The sequence below is a fragment of the Protopterus annectens genome, chromosome 1.part0 (genome assembly GCF_019279795.1).
Source record: "Protopterus annectens isolate FY-2018-M chromosome 1.part0, PAN1.0, whole genome shotgun sequence".
Taxonomy (NCBI): Eukaryota; Metazoa; Chordata; order Ceratodontiformes; family Protopteridae; genus Protopterus; species Protopterus annectens.
In genome coordinates, this window is record NC_056725.1 from 734,703,903 (window position 1) to 734,730,532 (window position 26,630).

Consider the following 26,630-nt stretch of genomic DNA (forward strand, 5'->3'; position numbering starts at 1 on the left):
AAGAGGGCATTATTACAGATGATACATTATATCACCTAACAGTTAGGGATCCCTTTAGTCAATATATCTATTTTTTACCCAAAATTCATAAAAATATGCAAACTCCACCAGGGAGACCAATCATTTCTGGCAGAGGCTCCATTACGGAACCCCTTTCCCAATTTTTGACACTACACCTCAAGCCCTTACAAATGTATGAGTCAGAATACAAGATACCACCGAATTCCAGAGGATCATTTCAGACATGCAGTTGGAGGCTGGGAGGTTTATGTGCACTTTGGATTTTTCTGCATTGTACACTAGTATCCCTCACTGGGAGGGCTTGGAGGCTCTTGAGTCTTGGCTATCAAAGGCCGAATTATACCCACCGGGTTTTAATACATTCCTGGTTTGCTTAACAGAACATATTTTACTTTCAGGAATCATGTTATCTACAGTTGAACGGTACTGCTATGGGAGCCTCCTTTGCTCCCATATATGCCGATCTCTTCATGACCTATATTGAAGAACTTATTTATGATCAGGCCTATAACATCTATTTGGAAGAGATCAACATATGGAGGAGATACTTGGATGATTGCTGGTTGGTATGAAGATCTGATAGTATTTACCTTCAGGAATTTGTTGAATACCTCAATCAGAACAAGTGGGGGATTGAGTTTACGGTCTCTTTTGATATTAATAGCATTACATTTCTTAATGTAATGGTAGCACAGAATACTGACCATACTCTCTCTACTGAAGTTGATAGAAAACATCCCCAATTCAACTCCTTACTCCATGCCACCAGCTTTCATCCATCTTACATAAGCAGAAACATTCCAAAGTCGCAGTTTCTAAGAATTAAAAAGATATGTTCAGATGCTAATATCCATCACATATATGAGCGATATCTTGTTGAGAGATTCAAGCAGAGAGGCTACAAAACAGGGGATATATATCGAGCCAAACATTGGGCATCTGAACATGACAGGTCTGCGTTATTACAATGTAAGGACAAATTGGCTATGTAGAACTCACCCATAAGACGTATTACAACATATGGGAGGAATACAGATGCCCTTACTAACATTGTACATAGACATTGGAATATTCTCCTAGCCGATACCCAGCTGAGGGACATTATAGATGAGACGTGTCACTTTTCTTTCAGAAAAGGTAAAAACTTGGGCTCACACATGAGTCATTATAAATGAATATACACCTCAGACATACATTCCATACAAACAACAATAGAGGGCAGGGCTGTACAAGGCTGTTTTCCATGTGGCCACTGTACACATTGTAAAAGTATTTTTAAAACTAAGAAGTTTTCCAGTAGGAACAGTGGCAAAATATTCAATATTACTTTTATTGCCAGTTGCCAATCAGAATGGTTAATTTATATGGCCACATGTAGCTGCTCTGCCTTCTATGTTGGCTGAACCTCAAGACCATTTAAGTTCAGAATTTTGGAGCATTTAAGCAATATTAGGATCAAGAGAATCAGCAATGCATTATATAAACACAAGGAGAAACACCCTAATGCCAATTCTCACTTTACCATTATAGATAAAATACAGGGCAACAACAACAATAAATCAGGCTGGCATCAACTACTCAATAACAAAGAGAAAAAATGGATTGTTAAACTAGGGGCATTATTTCCTCCAGGACTCAATGAATATTTCTAATACTTTTACGTAAGTGTAATTTCCTTAATTAACCTCCAGGTGGACCAACTACTATTTAAGGGGAATGTTTGTTACGAAGCATTGATACACTGATGAAGGCTTAATAACTATTCAGCCGAAACTGGTCTGTTTCGTTTCCTTATTATATTTACAATAAACCTTATTGTCACTGTTTTGCTGGCTCTTGCTTTTTTGAACTGTACTGAGTTTTTTTGGAGCCATGCAGCTACCATACCTGCAGGTCATTTTCATTTGAATACTATATCCTTGAAATCAGAATGTGTAATATTATACATGAGTCCAGTACATTGTTGGATATTATTTCTTAGTTTCTTGTCACAAATGAAGAAATATTTGCAATTTCTTTTGGTATGTAGAGCAACGTTAAGCTCAGATTCTGCTTTTCATTTTCTAATTGTGCTCTTAAGTTCCTTTATGGCATGTTTCACTGTTTCACTGTGGTCTCAAGGTAAGGGAGGGAGATTTTTGTTTCTTATAACTTGTCATTATGTTCCTTATTTTGTTGTACAGTTAGTTCTACCAAAGAGGATTCTTCATGAATTTACAATTATATTTAGGGTGGATGGGTGCTGAATTTTCTACACAGCTGTTTGAGTACTGCTACAAATTAGAAGTGAATGTGGTAGCCCTCTTAGTTGTGACCATTTTGAGGGATTATTGGGAATTTTTGTCTAGGTTTTGTACAAGCTGAATAGGTTTGCCCTGGATAAGTCTCTAAAGGTGGTTTGGTGATGGGGTGGTACCACTACACCTAACAGAGAAGGTGAGTTATGGGCAGATTTCATTAGGGATGAAGAGATGCAAAGCAGGGTACATGTGGGAGCTAGTTTGGTAATGGCCAAGTCAAGGGTATATGAGACTTTCATGGGTAGTTTTTACAATTTGCGCTACTGTTAAAAAGTCTACAAAATGCCAAGCATATCCATTTTAGATGTGTAGGTGTGCCAATCAATGAAAGACTGACAGGCATGCTAATTTGCATGTCACGTCATGTAAATTGCTAAATATTCATGCACGCAATGAACTCTATCCTCGTAGAAATTATTACTTTTTCTCCTTTTTCAGGGGGGCAAGCCCCCCTGCACCTCCTTGTGGGGGCGCTGCACCCCCCACACACCCTGCTTCTGTACAGATGTGGATGCCTTAAGGCCAGCTGACCAGTTCAGCACTGAAGAAGTGCTGTGCAACAGTGCTGCTACCCTCTTCGGGAAACATTTTCAGCTGTTAAAATGTAACGGTATTCTATCTAAATAAACAGTGTCTTGTTGCAGTTTTTTATAGCAAATGGTTGATGAATTTCTTAATTCAGAGTGTTGTTGGAGTTACGCAGGTTCTGTAAGTCTGTAATAATAACTGTCTTTTAATAATTTTATAAGCATAGCTTCTTGTGTTTCTACAGGTACTAAATATTAATGACATCCCCTATTGTCCGCAAATGAATATTCGTGCGGCTGCTGCCTAGTCTGTCCTGGAGGCCTGTTTGGGGTGGGATTTGCTACTGCACATCCTGCGAGGTACTACACTTGTAGATTACCAATGACTGTACCCCCAAGCAAGAAGTTGTTTGATTTGATATTTAACCCCTCAGTGGTGTTAAGGTACTTTTCTCGATCACTGGGTGACATTGGTGGGGATCTGTGGCTAGCAACAGAGTAATAGATGATTTTTTTTTATGGTGAGTTAGATCTCCAGGAGTTCCAGATTAAGGTCATGGATAATTTCATGTGAGATGATGGTGTTTCTGACAAATACAGATAATGCCTCACAGCTTATATGTGGGGGCCGTGTCACACTTTATTAAAAGGCATTCTGGATACAGCAAAGCTGGGGTAAAGTTTATCATATAATATAAATGAGGAAGTACTTTATGTGCTTTCTCACCTGGGTCAAATGCATGTTTGAATTAAAATACCTGCTATTGTTTTGGTGTTTCATGTAAACGATTAGCTTCTTGGCAGATATTTGCTGAGGGTGGAGGACAGCAGCATTGTGATGGGGCTAGGACTTGGACGTGTACGTAAGAGAGGTAGCAACATGATGATGATGAGAGTGTGGCTTACAGGGGGCAGCAGTTTCGAGTTGTGAGTACAAATTTGAAAATTCTGGCTATACCCCTGGGGTCTATATTATAAGACCAAAAGTGCATATGTGTGACTACATAAAAGTCAACACATAATGCATGAAACCTAAAAATAGCGAACGGCCAGTAAGCAAATTTTTCCCTAGGGAAAAAACTTACATGGCCATTCACTAAAAAAAAGAATTTAACACCATAAACAGGTGGGGGGCTTCACCTCCACCACACCACCCAATGTGGGGGGGCTCTGCCCCCACACCCCCTAACTAAATATACCAACTCTGAGATCGCACTATAGGGAAGGAAAGGGTAACTCCATGAAGTTGGCCAACTATCTCCTTGCCCTATGACATATTCATCGAATTGCTTAAATGTGATTCGATGAATATGTATCTCTGTTTCCATATTCGCTCAGAAGCATTTTCATGCTTCTAATATAGATCCCACCCCGGCACCTAGGTGCAGGATTTGATTAATGGAGTTCCAGATTTTTTTGGGTCATTAACAATGGGTTGTTTGGGGATTGAGATAAAAGTTTTTTTTGTCATAAGTAATTTGTTTTTTGGTGAGGTTACAGAGTTCTTTGTAGGTTTGAAGATGGACAGGTGATTTAGTCTTATCCCAGAGTTTTCAGGCAGAGTCTCTTGTCTGCATAAGAGCATGAGTAGATAGGGAAAGAGGAGAGATTTAACAATTTTTTTCTAAGAGGAGCAAGACAGTTTAGTAAGCTTAAGAAAATGTTAAATTTTTGCACTGTATCATTAAGTGGTAAATACGATAGGAAGGATCAATTAATAGAGATGAGTGTGCTATTTAGTATGTCAGGAGTTAAGTTTGATAGGCTATGTCAGTCTTTTAATTTGTGAGGCCTTTGTAGGTGTGGAGTGAATCTTTGGATGAAGATGGGAGTGTGGTCACAAATGGAATCAGGTAGGAATGTGGGGTGGTGGTATGAGACTGGGTTAGACACGAGTATCCAGTCTATGATAGAGCAGGTGTTGGTGGGTTTACTGAAGTGTTTAGGGGTTGTGATGAGCTGTCAGAAGCTATGAAGGTTGATGCTAGAGCTAGGGGAGTTAGATGTAAGGGATAACCAGTCGATGTTGACATCCCCTAGTAGGATAGTTTCGGTAGTTTTACTGTGTGTGAGCCAAGACAGTATGTGTTCTAGTACTGGGATATTGTCATCAGGGGTAACATATATTGCAGCTTGGTTAATGTTTTGTAATCATTTAGTTTGCAGTTCACAGTTAAGATGTCTGCTGGAATAAACTGAGGGGGTGGGCTGTCTAAAGGATTGAGGTTGAGTGCTTGGAGTAAATTTGTGAGACGCCTCCACCATTCGTTTTAGGTCTGTCAAATCAGAAGATGCTGTAGTCATGGGGTAGAAATTCTTTATCTAACAATTGAGGTTTGAGCCAGGTTTCTAAGAGAGGTATGATATCAGGGGAGTATATGTCAATTAGTGCATTGAATTCACTAATTTTGTTTAGGAGGCTGTGAATGTTAAAAGAGAGGAAGGTTAGATGCTTGGGGGGGTTAGACTGGTGGGAGGTAGGCTGAGTAGAGTAGTAGGTGGAAGTATTGTTGCAGATGGGGCCTGGGTTATGGTGGATGTCTTTGGAGAGTATTGTAGATTTGAAGGAGTGGATTACCTAAGGAGAGTTGAAAGGGTGGTAGCGGCATTTAATTTTGATTTTAGGGTGAATTGGGGGGTGGGGCAAAGTTTTGATTTTAGGAAAGAGTAGGTTGAAGGTTGGAAGTGTTGATAATGATATGACAAAACAGTAGAGGGTTTGGGAGTTTAGAGTGTGGTGAATGGAGGTAGGGAAAATATGGGAGGGATTAATAGGGATGTGATATGAGGTGAGGAAGGAAGAGAGTATTAGAAGAGGGGTACAGTGAAGTGGATGTGATACATGGTGGAGGTTAGAACAGTTGAGTAAGGAAATGGTATGGTAGACAGAAATGTAGGATGGGTATGAGTGAAGGTGCAGAGTCAGAGTAGGTTTGACTGAAGTAGTGTCTGTTGAGAGTTTAGAGTGATGAGGGGTAATGGATTCCAGACAGTGGGGAGAAAGGGGTAAGGCAGATAAGGCAAGAGTGCTAGAGAGCATAAGTGAGTTAGTGTAGAAGGTGAATAAAGTTTGTGGAAGGAAGTGTATATAGGTAGGATGGAGAAGAGTAGAAATATATTGAGAAAGGAGGGTGCCTAAGGTGAGATACTGAACATGAAGAAGTCAGGATAAAGTGGGGACGAAGTATGGGGAGGATTGAAAGAAGTGGCCAGTAGATTGGTTGTTTAGGCAGGGAAGCAGTTGATAATATATGTAAAGTAGGTATGGAAGTAGAGAGTTAGTGACTGGCTGGAGAGAGGAAGAGAAGGTGTGAGCAGGATGGGAGGAGCGTAGTTTAGCTATAAATGTAATGAATGCATAGGTGGATGGGAATGGGGGTAGGGTAGGACAGTGGAGTGAGCCTGAGTATAGCAAGGGCAGAGCCAAGATAGGCAGATCTCTAAATTAGAGAAACTATCAGCGAGTCCTACAAGTGTAGGTTACAAGGGTGAGTAGAGCAGTTAAGCAGGAGAAATACACTGAGGGGAGTTAACAGTGGAAATTTAGAAAACCCTAGCAGCAAAGAGTGGAGAGAGAAATGGGGGGAGGTCTATAGCTTCACAACACTATTCTAGAATAAGCAGTTGTTAAAGAGAAGAATGCTGAGATGGAGGAGGTGACAAAAATTAGTATGCATACCAATGCCTTGATAAAACTACATAGCACTTTTAGTTCCTTTTACTCCAATTAATTTGTTGAGGCTCAACTGTTGTGGTGCACAAAAGAGATATCAGGTCAATGCTGGGGAAAAGGTAATGTCGACATAAGCAAGTCCCTAATGTATGGAAACTAACCGTAGACTGGAACAAAGGATGCAAGCTGTCATCTTGCTGAAGGCAACTTCACCCTAAAATATCAATGATGTGAAATGAATAGAAATTTTAAATGTATTCAAATGTATTATTGGTTATTATGGGCAGATTTTATTAATGCCTACAGCAGTATTTTAGCTTATAATTTGAATCTATATTCCCATGGGTGCAGTCTTACCACACATATGGAATAAGAAACTATTTTTGAAAGTACATGTCAACAGAAGTAAAATTAAGTATACATCCTATCAGGTCAGAGTGGCAAAATTTTGTAGTCTCATTCCTAGGCAGATTAAACAGGCCACAGCAGTTAACAATTTCAAACATAAACTTGATATTCGGTTTAGACATTCAAATATACTATATTGTGACACTGGACACAAACTATATAAACTTCCATTCAACTATGAGTCTGCATACTTGAACTTTGAATTCAAAAAGTCAGGAAGGGGATTAACTGTGTATCCTGATTACCAGTAGCACTATACAAGGACCTGCAATGGGGCAACTTGTTTGGACTGTTCTCAGATATAAAAATGGGAAACAAGATATGGACAGCCAAAGCATTCTGATAGGTGCATACTGGACAATAACATTATTTCAATAAACAATGACAAAGTACTTCAAGATGGACTACAAAAAATACATACCTAATACACATGACCTCACATTTACTATTTGTAAGAGAAGTATCTTAAGAGTTTGTAAAAAGGTTGCAAAATAAATGGCCAAATCATAAAAAGTGATACCACCATATGCAAAAATCTAGAGAGAATAACATACAATTTAACTTTTGACCATTGCTTATCTACAAAACTCAGAAACTTTTTCTGTTGCCTATTGAATTCTGAATGGCATGTCTAGTCGCCTCAGAGAAATCACTGCACTGCTTTATACCTCAATACAGTGCTGCATTTGTTGTCTTAAAAAAAAAAAAAAAAAAACAGGAAGATCACGAAAAGGTGCAATGATTCTTTACCAGAGAAATAGAAGCCTGAAATATTTAGAAAGGCTTGGGTAAATTATCTGCTTGGTCCATAATGCAGTGGTAGGTACAGTTCTATTTCCAAGTGCCACCTAGAAAGTACTGCTGAGGGAGGTAAAACTAGATTGAGAAAAGTAATTCTAAAAAGAAATATTTATTTTAAAATAATTAAAAAATTGTAAAATATTTAAAAAAAAATAAAAATTAGGTAGTAATCCTGTCAAGGTATAACTAGGAGAAATGAGGCAGTAATCCTGTCAATGTATGTTGTGTCTTTCGGCTTTTCCCGGTTAGGGGTCGCCACAGCGGAACTCCGGTCCGCTAATGATTGGTAGTTGATTTTTACGTGCCGAGTTACCAGCCCTAACGCACAACCTTCAATGAAGGAACACCCATTCACGCATGTCTCCACGCAGAAGATGCTCTAGCTGAGAATTGAACCGGACAGCGTCTTACTGTGAGGCGACAACGCTACTGCAGCACCACCACCTGTCAATGTATAGCTAGGAGAAATAATGTAGTAATCCTAGCAATATATAACTAGGGAAATGAGGTAGTAATCCTGTAAATGTATAACTAAGAGAAATTGATTAGTAATCCTGTCAATGTATAACTAGAAGAAATGAGGTAGTAATCCTGTAAATGTATAACTAGGAGAAATGAGGCAGTAATCCTAGCAATGTGTAACTAGGAGAAATAAATCAGTAATCCTGTCAATGTATAACTAGGAGAAATGAGGTAGTAATCCTAGCAATGTATAACTAGGAGAAATAAATGAGTAATCCTGTCAATGTATAACTAGGAGAAATGAGGCAGTAATCCTGTCAAAGTATAACTAGGAGAAATGAGGCAGTAATCCTAGCAATGTATAATAAGTAGAAATAAGGCAGTAATCCTAGCAATGTATAACTAGGAGAAATGAGGCAGTAATCCTAGCAATGTATAATAAGTAGAAATAAGGCAGTAATCCTATCAATGTATAACTAGGAGAAATGAGGTAGTAATCCTATCAAAGCATAACTAGGAGAAATGAGGCAGTATTCCTAACAATGCCTAACTAGGAGAAATGAGGTAGTAACCTAGAAATGTATAACAAGGATAAATGAGGTAGTAATCCTAGCAATGTATAACAAGGAGAAATGAGGAAGTAATCCTTTCAATGTATAACAAGGAGAAATGAGGCAGTCATCTTGCCACCCCTATATTTTTAGGCAAGGTTCAAATGACAAATTCACCACCGTAACAGGTACAAGCAAGCAAAATCTGAGGGTAATGCTACTCAATGCTAATAGTCTAAACCTGAAAATTCATTCACTCGAGGCACTCCTTAAAATGGAGAACATCAACATCTGTGCAGTGATAGAGACCTAGTTCAAATCTCCAGAGAGCACCCCTGCATTACCAGACTATAATTATACCACACCTCTCGGCCACCTAACCTGGACTGAAACACTAAAGGTGGAGGCATGTCCATATTCATTAAGGATATCCACACCTGCAGGCTAGTTGCTCAGCATAATGCATCCAAGATTATCCAACTGTAACTAACTCTGGGCAAGACCGCAATCCAAATTGTAACTTGCTACAAATCCCCTACCATGCCCCAGGATTCCCACTCCTCATTTCTTGATACACTGGAAAATATTAGGGTACAACCCAACACCCTAATAATGTGCAATTTCAACTACCCCACAATTAACTGGGAAAACTACTCATGTAACACCAAAGCACAGTCCCTGCATGTAAGGCAACTGCCAGGTCCCAAAAAGCATTCCAAAAAAACAACATAGACCAGCAGACAATGGTGCCCCTTAAAAAAGATGTGCGTTAATACTAAATAATGCCAAAAGGCACATAGAAAAGGCAAAAAGCCTACAATACAAAAATCCAAACCGGTTTCGGCTTGTAAACTAAGCCTTCATCAGTGAAAATACAAAAGGCAAAAGAAGAACCAAAAGGGCTGCTTGCTTTATATAGAGAGCACCTGTCAATCATCAACACTTAGTATACTACAAATGTTCATTTAAATCAGGGGGGAAAAGGCCACCCAAATTGATGATCCATCTTTTTTCTAATTTGTTCAAAATGTCATGCCAACCAGAAATCTTTCCTCTGTTGCCCTGAATCTTTCAATAATAGTAAAATTAAAATTTGCACTCGGATGTTTCAGTGTGTGTTTATATAAAGCATTGTTGATGCATTGGTGCCTAATGTCAAATTTGACGGGCCTAGAAATCTGCCCGATGTAGAATGCAGAACAACTACATGTAACCAAATAAATGACCCAGTCGGACTGACAATTGGCAAATATTTTGGTTCTTCTTTTGCCTTCTGTATTTTCACTTTGGTGTTACTTGTTTTTTTTTTTCCTGCTGTGGATTTGTGGTGCTCTGCACGTTGCGGTTTTTACAGCTTAATATATAGAATCCTGTAGTCATTGTGGGATCCTTTTTCTATTATATATTTTTTGTCAGTATCATGCCAATTTTTATTTTTTCTAATTTTCCTTCAGGTTTGTTAACCTTGGGTTGTATTGTTTAAACGTCTTTTTTCTGGCATCCTGGAAATTACCGCTAATTGACGGAGAAGAGTATAGCTTGTGTTTTTGGTTGGTGTCATTTGGATCGAGGCAGTCGGGTGTATTTTTTTCACCTTTGAATTATTGCTAGATTGTACGAGCTGTGTCGACATTAGGATTTCCAACTGAGCTTTGGATCTATATTTTATTTTGGGAACTATTAATTTATGGCTTTTTTTGGCGCCGCTGGTCATTTCTGTTGACTGGCGTAACAAACAATGGCTCGTTGGGACATCTAGTTGGTTTTCTACATCTAGTGACTGGTCATTCTTCCTACTTTGGACATGTTGTATTTCTGATTACATGAATGTAACTGTGTATTAATATACACTCTTTTGAGTTTGGATTCGTTTTTTATAATAGGAATAATCAGGTTTGCTAACCTTGGGCCTTACTGTATATTGGTTAGATGTCTTTTATGGCGTCTTGAAAATTACCTCTAATTGACGGAGGAAAGAGCAGCTTGTGTTTTTGGTTGGTGTCGTTTGGATCGAGGAAGTCGGGCATTCATTTCACCTTTGAATTATTGCTGGACTATATGGGCTGTGTTCACACTAGGATTACCAAATTGAACTTTGGACTTGTATCTTATTTTGGGACTATTTACTTATGGCTTTTTTTGGCGCCACTGGATATTTCTATTTATTGGCGTAACTAACAATGGCTCTTTGAGATATCCTGATGAAGGCTTAATTTATAAGCCGAAACCGGTTTGGATTATTGTATTGTAGGCTTTTTGCCTTTTCTATGTGCCTTTAGGCATTATTTAGTATTTAGTGTTAAGGGGCACCATTGTCTGCTGGTCTATGTTGTTTTTTTGAAAACTACTCCTGTACCAACTGTTTTGCTCAACATTTTCTGGAATTCATAAATTCCAGCGCCTTCAATCAACTTATCCACACCCCCACCAGCGGCAGCAATATCCTAGACCTGGTCATTACCAACATGGGCGACCGGTGTTCCACATCAGAGGTCAATTCCTCGTTGGTCAGATCTGACCACAAGCTAATCAGCCTAGGCATCTACATCCTGCCCCCATCCCCCATTAGGGAAGCCACCGTAAAAGATTTCTCCAAAGCCAACTTCATGCTTCTTAAGACATAAGTGTCAAATTTCACAACACCCATGCAGATGGACAACAGACGTATGACTGCTGAATCCTACACAAATGCAGTTTATAAACACTTACATGAGTGGATGGATCATGCTATCCCTAACAAAACCAAGATGCTATCCTCCAAAAAAAAGGAAGCCAATCTGGTGGTCCCCTGTCCTAAACAAACTCTACAACAGAAGAATGAAACTGCTGCAAAAAGAGGAAAATCCCATGACTGGAAGAACTCCCTGTTCAGCCTCAGTAAGAAGCTGAGATCCCTCATAAAATCCTCCAAAGCTAGTTATGAAAACAAAATTGCCACTGATTCTAAAGACAACCACAAAGCATTCTATAGCTATGTCAAGAATCTCAATGGCAACACACAGATCTGCTCTGAGTTACAGCACAATGGCACTAAATATACAGAACCAACTGATATTGCCAACATCCTGGCAGATAGGTTCAGTGCTAACTTTACCCCTCACCCCCTAAAGGTCCCATCTCTTTACCAGAAGAGTGCAAAGTTCCTGTACTCACGGCTGCACAGGTAAAAACCACACTCTCCAAAGCCAAGAACACAGCATCCATGGGACCTGACAAAATCCCAGGCTGCGTTCTACATGGACTACAGAATGGACTGGCACCCCACCTAAGCACCATGTTCAATCATAGCCTCACCTCAGGCTTTGTGCCCACTGAATGGCGCACAGTGACGGTTATCCCACTTCACAAAGGGTGAGTCACCACGGACCCTGGGAACTACTGCCATATTAGTCTAACTAGCCTGGTCTGCAAGGCCATGGAACGTATCATCATGGAACTTATAAACAAAGACATTGGTAATCTCCAAACTCTGGACTCCACCCAGTTTGGGTTTGTAAAAGGCAGATCATGTCTCCTTAACCTGAATGACTTCTTTGAAGCAGTCACCAAAGCCGTCGACGAGGGTAAGGTGGTTCACACAGCCTATCTAAATCTCATCAAGGCTTTTGACACCATCCCCCACTCTGGAATTATAGATAAATTCACTAAACTAGGTATAAATCCCTATGTCACAAGATGGGTGGGCAATTGGCTCACTGACAGAACCCACACTGTGAAAGTAGCAGACTCCAAGTCTGACTTCAGACCAGTGACAAGTGGAGTACCACAGGGTTCAGTCCTGGGTCCTCTCTTGTTTGGTATCTACTTTTCTGAAGTACAGGCTAACACAGAAGGTCTTTGGCTAATGAAGTTCGCAGATGACTGCAAACGAGGAGCCATAATTGAAACTCCTAACGATGTGGACATCCTGCAAAAGGGCCTCACTGAGACAGATGCCTGGTGTCAAAGCCATGGCCTCAAGCTCAATGCCAAAAAGTGCACTGCTATCCCCTTTGGTAAAAACTCTGTACCCATGAGCTACCACATAGGTGGTAGTCTACTTAACACCGAAAATGTGATAAGATACTTTGGGACACAGGTGGACAGTAGTCTCTCCTTTGATAATCACATTGCCACAGTAGTCAGGAAATCCTTCTACGTGGCACACCTCATCACAAAAGGTTTTTCATCCAGGAAAAAAGAGGTCATTGTTCCTCTCTACTCGTCACTCATTAGACCCATTATAGAGTACAACGCCCCTTTTGGTATGTACCTCACAAGACAGCTACAAAAACTGGAAAGGCCACAGAAATACCTCACAAAGAGGATTACTGGCCTCAAACAGATGCCCTCATGAACCGTCTCAAAAAACTCCAGCTTTACTCTGTCACATATCGCCTACTCAGAGGCGATCTCTGCCTAACATACAAATCTATGTCAAATCCAGAACTGTTGGACATGCTCCACTTAAAGAAATCCCAATCCCTCTGAGCTACACACTCTAGGGACCTAAACCTTGTTACCAGAATAAACAGAACATGCTGGAGGGATAGATTCCTGTCCCAGAGCTTTCCCATACTCTGGAACAAACGACCTATCTATATCAAACAAAGGTCCTCTTTAGCACTCTTCAAGAAAAATCTTGATGATTGGAGTGGGAAACAGGAAATTCACCCCGGGGATCACCTCTGTAGCTCTGCTCGACAGGGGCACAGGAAAATAATTTTCTTGGGTGGCGAAAGCTTATATAGGCCCTAGGGCCAATAGCCTAGTACCTACCAATGCACCTATAATCCTACAATGCATAACAAGGAGAAATGAGTTAGTGATCCTAGCAATGTGTAACAAGGACAAATGAGGCAGTAATCCTAGCAATGTATAACGAGGACAAATGAGGCAGAATCCTAGCAATGTATAACAAGGAGAAATGAGGTAGTAATCCTGTCAATGTATAACTAGGATAAATGACTCGCTACATATTGAGGTCACCTAAATAGAATGTGTTAAGGCAGATCTGCAATACCGTATACAGTTCTTAACAGCCATTCAGGGAAGGGAAGGTTGATATTTAGAAAATAAACAATCTTCATGGTAGGGTGGATGTAGTCCACAAATAAAAAAAAAAAAGATATAAAATAGGTTAGGCTACAGTCATAGGGAAACAGACTAGGAAAATAGGTATATGATTTGGATATACAACTTTATCAGTGGATAACTGGGCAGGGTGAATTAACGAGGAACAACACATGTTGAGATAGTGACATGACTAGCAGCTATAGGTAGCGAAATTTAAGAGTGAAAAAAGGATTATTTTATGTCATAGTAATGGTGGTATGAATCTGGAGCATACTGTGACAGGAGGTAAGACAGCATTGCTCCTAGATAACCCTGACAGAAGGACCAAGAATTGCAGCATGAGAAGAACTATGTAAAGACCAAAAGTGAGCTCAGATGAACTTACAGAGGCGATGCCTTCATTCTTCAATCATATTTGATCATATTTGTATGATTATTTGTATGATTATGTGTGTGTCTGTGTGTGTGTGTGTCTTGTTGGTGGACAAAACAGAACAATAAGCACCCCAAGTAAAGTTTTCACCTTTCCTCCAGATCTGGTAAAAGCCGCCTCCACCAGTATATTCATGCAGTTGAAAACTGAGAGAAAAAGCAAGGACAGTCTGTGTCAGCTGATTATTGTAATGGAAAAAAATAATGCATTTTCTGATTTCCAGTTAAGATTAAGCCTTTCAAAGGGTAAGCCCTAAAGCTCTATATTATATTTAAATATGTTTCATTTTTTATTTAAATGTGTAAAACGTCAAATGCCTGCAGGCTTTCAACATTTTGTAAATTTGATTTTGGTACATAAACAATGTATTACTTGGTTAAAGTCCGTCATTAGAGTATCCCTTTTAACTATATTATTACATGGTCCCCCAGCTCAATAAACTTAAATATTGCAAATATAGAAAAAGTTGAATTACTAATAAGTAAATGACACTTAACAATCATTATGTTTACCAGATATATAGCACAGTTCAAAAAGCTGCTGTAATTCTTTCAGGAAAATCTAAATTATATAAATTGGATCCATGTTGCATAGGCATAAGCCCCAGACGGTGGCAGCAGGAACAGGTATTTGATTATTGGGCTCATACGAGAAGGTGAAATCCAGAGGCTGAAGTGGTCTACCCATCTCATGAGCAGAGTGATGGGACACCAGTCATAGAATGCCTTCTATTGTAGACCAGCAGGACTGGTTTCAATTCTGGGAGTTCTGGGTTAATCTGCTTCTAACATTTCAATATACCTACATAGTGATCTTAAAAACTGCTAACTATTAAGCCCACTGAGCACACAGCCCCTTTTCACTATGACACAGAAGCAATGTCTGGTTAATGGAGAGTTACACAGAAGGCCAACAAAGGCTATATTAATCAAATCTCGGGCTACTCTAGGAGCATGCAGTCTTAAACCTCTTCACCGAACTATCAGAATGTATTACATTGTCTATAAATACTTGGCCTAAATTTCATAGGGAAAGGGATGTTTAGTGCAAGAAAAAAGTTCATTGGAGCTTTGAATGCTGACTAACAGGCACCACACCAAACTCTGCTTTATGCTACAGGGAAATAAGGAAGGGACAGACTGTGGTAGTTAGTCTGTGGAAAGGGAAGAATTTTCTTCAGTACTCTCTGGGAATTTAAAGTGTTTCTTTAAGAGAAACCACAAACTATTTTTGCCAGATGGTTAATAGTACCAATAGTTTCACTAAAATGACAGAGAGCATTTATTTATTTTATTGACATTTGTTAACCGGGTTAGTCCAGCTGAGTTAAGGCAATACAAATCAGTCTTACCTGTGTTTCAGATGAAATTATGGGATGGTCTTCTGTTCTACTGATACACTCAATTTCCATTGCTATATCACATCCTTTCTCTTCCATTTCATACTGTCTGAGAAAAGAAACATCTGTTATCCTTTTGAGAAATGTACTCTTCATAGATGTATTTTATGCATCCAGAGGTTTGTTCATGTACATGCCTGTTTGAGTAGCAAATCCAGTCTTTCAATATTTAAAGGAAACAAAAAGGAAGCAGAACTGTATTCTTTTGCAAACAACCTCATTTTTGTTTATACAGAAAACAGCAACACGTGCATTCTGTACACTGCTACAAAACAATTATAATTTAACTTTGCAAATACAGTGGATATAAAAAGTGTACACACCCCTGTTAAAATGTCTGTTTTTTCTGATATAAAAAAAGAGACACAAAAAATAATTTCAAAACTTTTCCCACCTCTAATGTGACCTATACCCTGTACAATTCAATTGAAAAGCAAACAAATCTGTTAGGGGAAAAAATATAAAAAATAAAATGTCTACAATAAGCTGGTTGCATAAGTGTCCACACCCTTAAACTAATACTTTGTTGAAGCACCTTTTGATTTAAGTACAACATTCGGTCATCTTGGTTACATACCTGCCATCAATTAAAGAGACTCTGATTAACCCCAAATAAGGTTCAACTGTCCTAGTAGGATTTGCCTTACATTTACTCAGTTGCCTGCTACAGAAAAGCCATGGTTCTCAGAGAGCTTACAAAGCATCAAAGGGATCTCATTGTTGAAAGGTATCAGTCAGGAGAAGGGTAAAAAAAAATTTCCACAGCATTGCATATACCATGGAACACAATGAAGACAGTCATCAAAAAGTGGAGAAAATATGGGACAACAGTGATGTTGCAAAGAACTAGACGTCCCTCCAAAATTGATGAAAAGACAAGAAAAAATCTGGTCAAAGAGGCTGCCAAGAGACCTACAGCAACACTTAAGGAGCTGCAAGAATTTCTGGCAAGTACTGGTTGTGTACTACATGTGACAACAATCTCCCATATTTTCCATATGTCTGGACTATGGCGTAGGGTTGCAAGACGGAAGCCTTTTCTTACACAGAAAAACATCCAGGCCTGGCTAAAATTTGCAAAACAATACATCAAGTCTCCCAAAAGCATGTGGGAAACTGTATTATGGTCTAATGAGACCAAGGTTGAACTTTTTTGCCACAATTCCAAAAGATATGTTTGGCGCAAAAACAACACTTTGCATTACCAAAAGAACTCTATCCCCATTGTGAAGCATGGTGGTGGTAGTATCATGCTCTGGGGTTGCTTTTCTTCAGCTGGAACTCGGGCTTTAGTCAAGGTGGAGGGAATTATGAACAGTTTCAAATACCAGTCACTTTTGGCCCAAAACCTTCAGGCTTCTGCTAGAAACCTGAAGATGAAGAGGAATTTCACATTTCGACATGACAATGATCCCAAGCATACATCCAAATCAACAAAAGAATGGCTTCACCAGAAGAAAATTAAAGTTTTAGAATGGCCCAGATCTAAATCCAACAGAAAATCTGTGGGGTGACCTGAAGAGGGCTGTGCACAAGAGATGCCCTCGCAATCTAACAGATTTGGAGTGCTTTTGCAAGGAAGAGTGGGCAAATATTGTCAAGTCAAGATGTGCCATGCTGATAGACTCCTACCCAAGATGACTGACTACTGTAATTAAATCAAAAGGTGCTTCAACAAAATATTAGTTGAAGGGTGCGCACACTTATGCAACCAGTTTAATGTAGTTTTTTTATTTTTTATATTTTTCCCCTAACAGATTTGTTTGTTTTTCAACTGAATTGTACAGGTTATAGGTCACACTAAAGGTGGGAAAAGTTTTGAGTGGTCTCATTTTTATATATCACAAAAACCTGGCATTTTAACAGGGGTGTGTACACTTTTTATATCCACTGTATATCTAAATATAGAAACGATACAAGAACAAACTGTGAACAGCCCAGAAGACGTGAGCCAAAGAACAATGAATTTGCAAAGGAATGAATGAACGGTTTAGCATTCATCAGTGACCAAATGGCAACTTATGAAGCATTTAATCAGCAATACATTGGATAATGATGCCCCACAGAACTGGAATTACAACACAAAAATGAGGTTAAAAAGTCAACAGAAGAGTATTTTTAAGTGTTGCTTTAGTTACAATATAGATCAATAATAACATTTCTGATTATAGAAGGTTTATGATCTGTCCAACCAGTGTTCTTGTATAGATGCATGTACATTTGCAAATGACACAAAAATTATTTTATTGATATGATAGAAATAGTTCATGTACTTTTCTACCCCATCACAAAATTAGCTTTTTCACATGTGATTTCAGATGTATAAATTATGTGCTTATGCGTATTCAGGAGAAATGCCGGAACTGCAGGACTGGTACATCAATTTTCAGAAAGAAGAGGCTCCCTCCCTCTCCAAATGGAGCCCCCCACAAACCTCAGATGGCATTTGCTTCTGACCAGTAGGTTTTCAGTACTGCAGTACTGAAAAATCCTTCTCAAATAACAGACTTAAAAATAATCTTACAATCTAAATAAAAAGCCCTTTCTTTCGCTTCCATAGGAGTGGTTATCCAGGCAGCCATCAGGGAGTTTGGGGTTAGGCCCTTAACAACAGCTCTGAACTTCTTTTATCAGAGACAGAGCTAAAAATAATGAGACACAAAGGATCTGGCTTAGAGAAAACATTTTGAATATTGCCTTAATTTACTTACAAAGGGAATAGAACAAAGGTTTTTAAATAGCATGCCTTTTCTGCACAATAAAAATATGACACTCATGTCTGACATTATTTTTAATACCTTTACTGAATTATCACTTAAGACATAGGCAAACACATATTTAAATAAAATAAAGCAAACCATATTAACAGGTTGCCAGTTGCAAACATTATGCATCATATATATTCTTTTACATCAATTATAATTAATCCAACATTACATAAATTGCTAAATTCCTGCATTCCCTTAAACCTCAGTCTTCCTCCTCCAAAACATTATTCTGCATGTATTGTTCCCACACTTTACATTTATTTCTATGTAATTTGCTCCTTACCTTTTCTAAAGATCCCACTTTCAGTTCCTCTCTCTGTTACAATATTCAGTATTTCAAATACAATTAGTTTAGACTTTAATCTCTATTTTCTAGTAATTGCTTTTTTGGCGACCACTTGAATTAAACTTAACAAGGCCTTACTATGTTTAGACAATTTATATGCTGTATCACAGCTGAAAAAATAATTTCCTTAACTACACCCATTCGCTAACCCAGTATTTCTGACAGAGTGCATTGTAGGGTATTTTTAAAGTCTGCCAACTCAATGCACTCCCAGTACTAGTGTTCCTAGTTACCTCTTTCTTCCCCATCACACTTCCAACGTTTGCCATCTACCTGAGGAAAGATTATTTGGAGTCTGCTTGGGGGCATAAAAATATCTATTCAAACACTTTCAAGCAAAAATCCTAAATCTTTCAGACTGGTGCATCTTTGTGAACCACACATATGTCCACCCATTGTTTCTGTACAAATACTAATCCAGTCTCTCCTCTTAATCTTTATAACCTCCTCTGATTGCTTCCTATAGTTAATGAACAGTAGTTTATATGTTCTACTAATTATCCCTTTCATAACAGCAGCTTCTGTTCTAGATTAAAAAAAAAACAAAACTCTACCAAAGAACGTGTTTCACTTAGGAATCTCCTATCCCTTTTTCTTTGCTTACACTCTGATATCAATCCCTGGTAGGGAAGGCAGCTTCTAGCCTGCTGTCCAAAAGTCTTCTTGGCATCTTCCCAGTCTGTTATCTTTCCCTCTCGTCATTTGCTGCCATTACTTTAGTTCCTTTGCCAGTTTTCTCCAGTAAATTCCATCTGTTCTTGCCTATTCTCTGTATTCCTAATTGCAGTCATCCCTATCAGCAGAATCTGCTTTCTCCATTCTCATGATAGCTTAGCTCTTAGAATACTATCTGCTATTTTATGAATATAATATTCTGTATGGTAGATGTTATTCTCCTTAAGGATTTGCATCCAAAATCCAATTCTCTCCTTATTTCTTAAATTTCCTCCCTGCTTCATCACCATGTCTTTCCACTCTGAATTATAACTTTCAGGTTGTGTTATGTATATGAGCCTTAACTGTGTAGCTCTAAAATAACCCTTCCATTCAGGTAATCCTAAACCACCTTGATCTACTGAAGTATCAACGTATACCACTTGACCCTTGCCCTCTTCCACTCACAAAGAAAGGCCTTCAACTGTTTTTAGTTACTGTCACAACTTCTCCTCTGCTTGATTAATATATGCCTGAGCTGTGTATAAAACTAAAGGGACTAAAACATTTTCATTGCTATCGATATTCATAAACAACAGCTTCAAATTTCTCAACTATTTTATTATTATTTTAGACTCTTCCCATACATCCTTAACTGCGATAACAGAATCCTTTTTAATCCATACTCCTAAATACTTATTTTGTATCTTGTCCCCATAAATATGGGTATCGTTAAGCCAACTCATGTGTGGGTACATAGTTAATAGCGCTAGTCTTAGTTTTTATTTCCATTAATTTTATATCCACAAAATGACTTGAAACTGTCTCAAAATGTCCAGCAAAACAGAGATGTCCTTTTTCTATTTTTATCAGGTACAAAATAACATAGTATGCAAATAATGCCAACTTTTCTTGATTACCATAAAATCATATCATTGAATATCCAAGTCCCTTATTTTCCTTGTCAATGGGTCTACATATAATGTAAATAACCTCTGTTTAGACTCAACTTATCCAACAGAAACCTTCATATTTTAATTATTGCCTCTGACATCTAATATATCCTCAGAATTAACCTTAATATTGTATCATGGAATGCATATGCTTCCATTGACTTACTCATAAAATCCAAGCTTACTCTGTTAAATGCTTTCCCTGAATCAAGAAACAGCAGTATTTTCTTACATTCTGCTTCCCTGTGGTTTATCATTATTATAATAATGTTGTCAAATGTTTGCCTCCCCTCCACAAATCAGACTGATCCATATCTATCAGTTTTGGTTACACCTTTACCATTCTTTTAGCTATTATAGTCATAAACACTTCATAAACATAGTTTAAAATTGAAATGGGCCTATATGAAACTGGGCCTGATGAGTCTCTACCTTCTTTAGGTATTACAACTTTCTTCAAGGATACTGATGTTTCTCCTACTTTTATAATACTGCTAAACAAATTCTTCCAGATCCTTATGACTTTCTTCTCTGCTAGCTTCCAAACTTCCATAGGAATACCATCCATTCCTGGAGACATTCCTGCAGATTGGTTATATGTCACAATTTTATCTCATCTCCTGTCTTAATGGTTAATTTTTGAGCCTCGTCTACCTCTAACCTTGGCATACTTAAGTCTTCTATAAATATTTCCATTTGCACGCTTTCCTGATTTCTACATCTCTCTGCTTTATACAAATTTTCATAAAATTTCTAACATATCTCTAATACCTTTACAGTATTACTGGTTATTTTTCTTTGTACAGGCTCCCTAAGTTCAGCAACAACCTCTTCTACCTTCTGTTGCCTAAGTTGTTGTGCTAAAAGTTTTTGTGCTTGGAATTATTATTACAAAATAGCTTAACAGCAATATTTCTAAACTCATAATTATTATCCAGATACTCCCTTATTTTCTATTTAGCCCTCTACAGTTGTGCCTCTTCTTGTTCTATGAAATTTACTTTATTCTGAAATACATTAACCTCTGTCAGACCCTCTAAATAATTCTGGTTACTTCTTAGGCATACCAACTTTTTTATTTTTACCCATTTATCCCACTCAGTAGCTAAAAATTGTGAAGAAATGTCTATCTTCCTTAATAACTCCAGAAAATTTTCCACTACCCATTCCTTAAATGTCAGTGTGCCATTTTTACTTCATTACCCTGCATTTGTATCTTAGTTGTTATTAATGCATAATCTAAAATAGTTATTGGATGTGTATTGACGCTTTCAATTAAATGCATATGTTCCTGTGAAATCTAATTTCTGTCTAGTCTAGCCCAGTTATTTTACCTTGGGAATATGTACATTTTCTCAGAGTTCCTATGACATCTTCCATACTAAATATGTTCATAAACTTCTTCAGAAGTCTACCATCTTTTGTTATATTTTCCCTTCTATGTCCCCCAGATACATTATCCCTGTAGCAAATTAAGTAACAGTGGCCAATATAAGTAGTAATATTCCCAGCTGAAAGCTAATTATTACACCCAAAAATTCTTAAGCTCCATAATAGCAGTTTTAGGAGGAATATAAATACATGCCAGTGTAATATTCCTCCCTTGCCAGTAGCCCCTTAGTACTACAAATCTATTATTATCATTTTTCCCTCTTCTATCACTATGATGCCCCTCTAGAAATTAGTGTAAGTACTTCTCTTTCCCTTTGTCCCTGACATTGTGCTTAACATTCATCCTGAAGCCCTTTCTTTATCAAATTCAAAAGATCACATCTTTCCAAATGTATCACTTGTAGCATTGCTATTTGCATTCTGCATTTCTTGACATAATTCAGTGCTGTTACTTTTTGCTATAGATCTGAGTGCATTCACATTCCACAATAATATGGACAGTGTAGCCATTATGATAAGAAGTTATTATTCCCACCTATTATATATGATAGCTTTTTTAAATGTCTATTTCCAGCTTTTGTGTTACATGCACCTAGTAATGTTTGGCAGGTTGATCCTTTATACAGTTGTTTATTGTCATCTTTATTTTAAATCAAGTCACATTTTACAAGGCTTTTTGTTTTAATGAGAACCCTAAAAAAAAAAAAAAAAAAAAAAAACAGAGCACCTCCATAACCTATTAACATAAGACAAAGAAAAAAAAACAATGTAAAACTTCAAATAATGAGATTTAACCCCAACGATATGGACAATTGTTTCAAATTAACAGCTTTTAAGGTTCTCCATGCTTAGGCACAGGGCACATGTTATAGCCTGTGCTCCTACTTACACTAATTGCTGTCAGTCTGTTCTTGTCATATCTTTATTCCCCTCCTAAACATGAAAACAGGTTGTATGCTTTCATAAAACATTAACTTTTAGCCTTAAGAAAAAGTGCACTGATTAACTTTAAATAAAACTAATTCTTTCACTAGGAAACGTACTGAAGTATTTAGGTACCAGTAAAGCTGCTATCTCTTATTTACTTCTTATAATTTCAAACTTTATTTTTTACAAAGCTGCATGCCCTTGTACCTTTTAATTTTATGATTCTCTCAGCAAACAATGTCCAGAACTCTCCAGATTTACTGGCTTTATCTGTAGTCAGCTTGTCTCCATGAGAACATAAGAACAGTATGTACAGTTGCCCTCAGCTGCAGACTTCTTTTATTTATTTTTTATTAATTTAACATATCTACAACATATACACAGAAATAAAGAAATTCAACATCACATATAGTTATACAGTGTTAGGAATATATTGACTCATCAAGGTAATCGTACACAATTAACACATTAAGAGTCTTGGTACTTCAATCACAACATTTCAAGGCTATCCCAAATACAAAATGTCTTAGTATAATTTACAAACCTTATACTGATCACTTCTTTTTCAGTTTTACATAGTATTGCTTTTAAAATTCTTTGAATGAGCTCAATTTCCATTTTTTTGTAATAACTTTTCTAGCTATTGCCAAAAGACTCTAGAAGATTTTTTGTTGTCTTTTACAGATACAGGAAATGGAACATTTATTAGTATTACTGATCTAGTTGTAGAATAATTATCAGACCATAAAACCCCTTAAAAACATACTTAACTCTTCCCAATGTATATTTAATATTTCAGAATCCATAAATGTGTGCCCAATCATCTTTTACAACTTCACATCTACAACAAACTGAAGAAGTCATTTTACTAAACTTAGAGATTTTAAAGGGAGTAACAACATTCTATGTATTTATTTCCACATAAAAACTTGAAGAAGTTTGACTAACTGAATTAAGTAACAGAATATTATTCCTACCATCTACTGAGTCACTCAATCAACTACTATCTAAAATGTTCCAGAAATTTGCAACAAATTCTTCTTATTAGTATTATTTATAATTAACTTATATAACTTAGACAAGCTTCCTTTGTAGGTCAACTTACCTGCAATCCTTGCCAAAGGTTTTAGCCCACTCTAGGACATGTAAACCCCTGCATTTTCCTTGCAGGACTTTAAATCTTTATTTGTACTTGGTTAATCTTGGGTTTCTACTGACTCACTCCCATTAACAGTGTTGTGTGCTCTGAAGTGAGTTACTTCCCTCCCTCATTTGGCTCTCCTTAGCATTTCATTGGCTCACACTTTGTCATTCTTTATTTGCCTGCCCACTGACAGCAGATCAGAAGTTTTTTTACCCTACTTGCATAGCTTGGAGCCATTTTTAAATCTAAAACCGTCCCTGCTGAATTTAACTACTGTGGTGTCCTAGATGAGTGTATGTCTCTAAATGTAAGTACATTGGCTTCTATTGCACAGAGTATAAGTTAAAAATACTAGTGACTGATGCATACTAATTTTGGATGCTGCTATTGGGAAATTTAGGCTCTCTTGTTTGTAAACACACAGACAGCTTTCTAGTCCTCTCTTTTTTCCCCTCCATATCTACACACCACAGACAGCTTTCTAGCCCTTGGTCTATTCCAACCTACCATCGGAATTAGCCTAGCTGATTGTTTTTCGCTAACTGCTTCAGTATCTGTTCCTACCCGCTCCGTTCGACCTGTGGGCTCACTCCACTCCTCTCCCTATCCCCAATTCCCACCCACCCCAGGGGTCCTACCCTTATACTTACTAACCACACATCTTCCTCTTCCCATTACTCTCTAACCACACCTTTTCCTCTTCCCATTACTCTCTAACTACACCTCTTCCTCTTCCAATTACTCTCTAACCACACCTATTCCGCTTACCATTACTCTCATTACATACCTCTTGCTCTTACCATTACTCTTCAAACACATTCTTCCTCCTACCTTTACTTTCTAAACACTCTCCAGTTACCCAACTGCACTAATATTAACCTCTCACCACTCTCCTTTTATCACACCACACCCTACTCCCTTCTTTCATCTCCACCCAGTGAATTTATTTTTCTACCTACAAACAATCTATATTTATTCATACAATGTATAAACAACCCATCCCATCTTATGTCCCACTCTTATTCACACTCTCACTACTACCTCCTTTAATCCTCACCCATCTTTTCACCTCCTTTGAAAACCCACTAGGCCCATACCTAAACTACCCCAAGAAAGAAATCAACTCTCCAAACTCTCCTCTCCTTTATATTCATGCTAATATAACATCCTCATCTACCTACATACTTCCTAAATACCATAGAACATTACACATAAAATACAACAATCAGAACCCCAGGAAAGGCCTACCTCTATACAGCAGATTCCCCAACCCAAACTATCTAAGTGTACTACTCTCTTTAAAGGATGGTGACATCCACCCTAACCCAGGCCCACCAACAACTCCTATCTCTCTCCTCAGCCACAAAGAATCATCTACTCATGCCCTGTCTAAACCATTGAACTCCCTTTTAATTGCTCATCTTAATATACGTAGCATAAACAATAAAGTAACTCAACTCCAAGCTCTAACTGAAATCTACTCCTTTGATATTCTCTGCTTAACAGAAACTTGGTTAAAACCTGTAACCAAAGACAATTAAATCATCCCACCTGGATATAGTATCCTGAGACTAGACCGAGTATCCAAGAAAGGTGGTGGGGTTGCTATCCTATATAAATCTAGCTTACAATTAACCACTCACAACTGTAAACCACCTATTGACTCCAATGCAGAAATTCTTATATCCAAACTTCATCTTAACAATTCCAAATCCAGCTATATTATCTGTATATATCTACCACCTGGTAACAACACTGCCACCATGGAAAACATACTTTGCTGGCTTTCCTAATACCTGCCCCAAGAAACCATAATCCTAGGCGACACAAACATTGACTGGAGCTGCTACTGCAGCAGCATCCCCACAAACCATATTAACCTATATGGGTATTCCCAAACCATTACCTCCCCCACCAGAATAAATAAATCTAACAAGAAATCAAGCTTATTAGACTGGATTCTCATAAACCATCATCCTCACATTTATGATTCAGGAACCCTCCCTGATGATTTAAGTGACCACTTTCTTACCTATATCATCAGACATAAAATCAACTCTCCCATTCCAATATCTGTCAAAAACATCAGATCTAAAAAGTATTTTAACCCTGAACTATTCTAAATGGAACTAAGAGCTTGCAACTGATCTCCCTTACAAAACCTCCCTTTAGATGAAGCCGTTAGTTACTCTAACTCCAAATTCCTTGATTCCTTGCCATTCTCAACCACCATGCTCCAACCAGATTAATTAGAATTAAAACCAAATCTGCTCCATGGCTTTCAAAAGAAACCAAATATAAAATAAATCTTAGAAACAAACTTTGGGCAAAATGGAAGAAGACTAAAAACCCTATAGACCAAGTAACATTTAGACAGCTAAGAAATGAAACCAAGAAAGCTATAATATCTGATAAAAGAAACTACTACCTACAATCCCAACAAGCTAATCAAAACAACCCACAAAAATTTTGGGCTAGCATTAACCAACTACTCCGTCCAGGTCAATCCACTACTCCAAATCCTCAAAATACTGACCACAAAAATCTGTTGAATACAGCTAATGCTTTCAATACCTTTTTTACTAATGCTATACAAACACTAGCTAGTCAACTATCACCTAATAACTTCACTCTACTTTCCTATAAATCAACCTTACCCCCTACTTTTCATATTCAACCTGTCCCAACAACACATATTCTAACCCTTCTACAGAAACTAAAACCATGCTCACCCTCAGCAGACCAACTACTTGCTGAATTCCTACAACAATCAGCCAAAGCTATTGCTTATCCCATTTCTATTCTGATCAATAGAA

At 37.8% G+C, this 26,630-nt stretch overlaps 1 protein-coding gene across 1 annotated transcript in view; it reads right to left on the reverse strand.

Moving 5' to 3' along the window:
- LOC122794347 (chitinase-like protein PB1E7.04c) overlaps positions 1-26,630 on the reverse strand; it is a 1,804,082-nt gene that overhangs the window by 230,562 nt on the left and 1,546,890 nt on the right. The window contains exon 11 of the mRNA XM_044062662.1: positions 15,583-15,679. Coding sequence (XP_043918597.1) covers positions 15,583-15,679 — 97 coding nt within the window. The remainder of the gene's footprint in view (positions 1-15,582; positions 15,680-26,630) is intronic.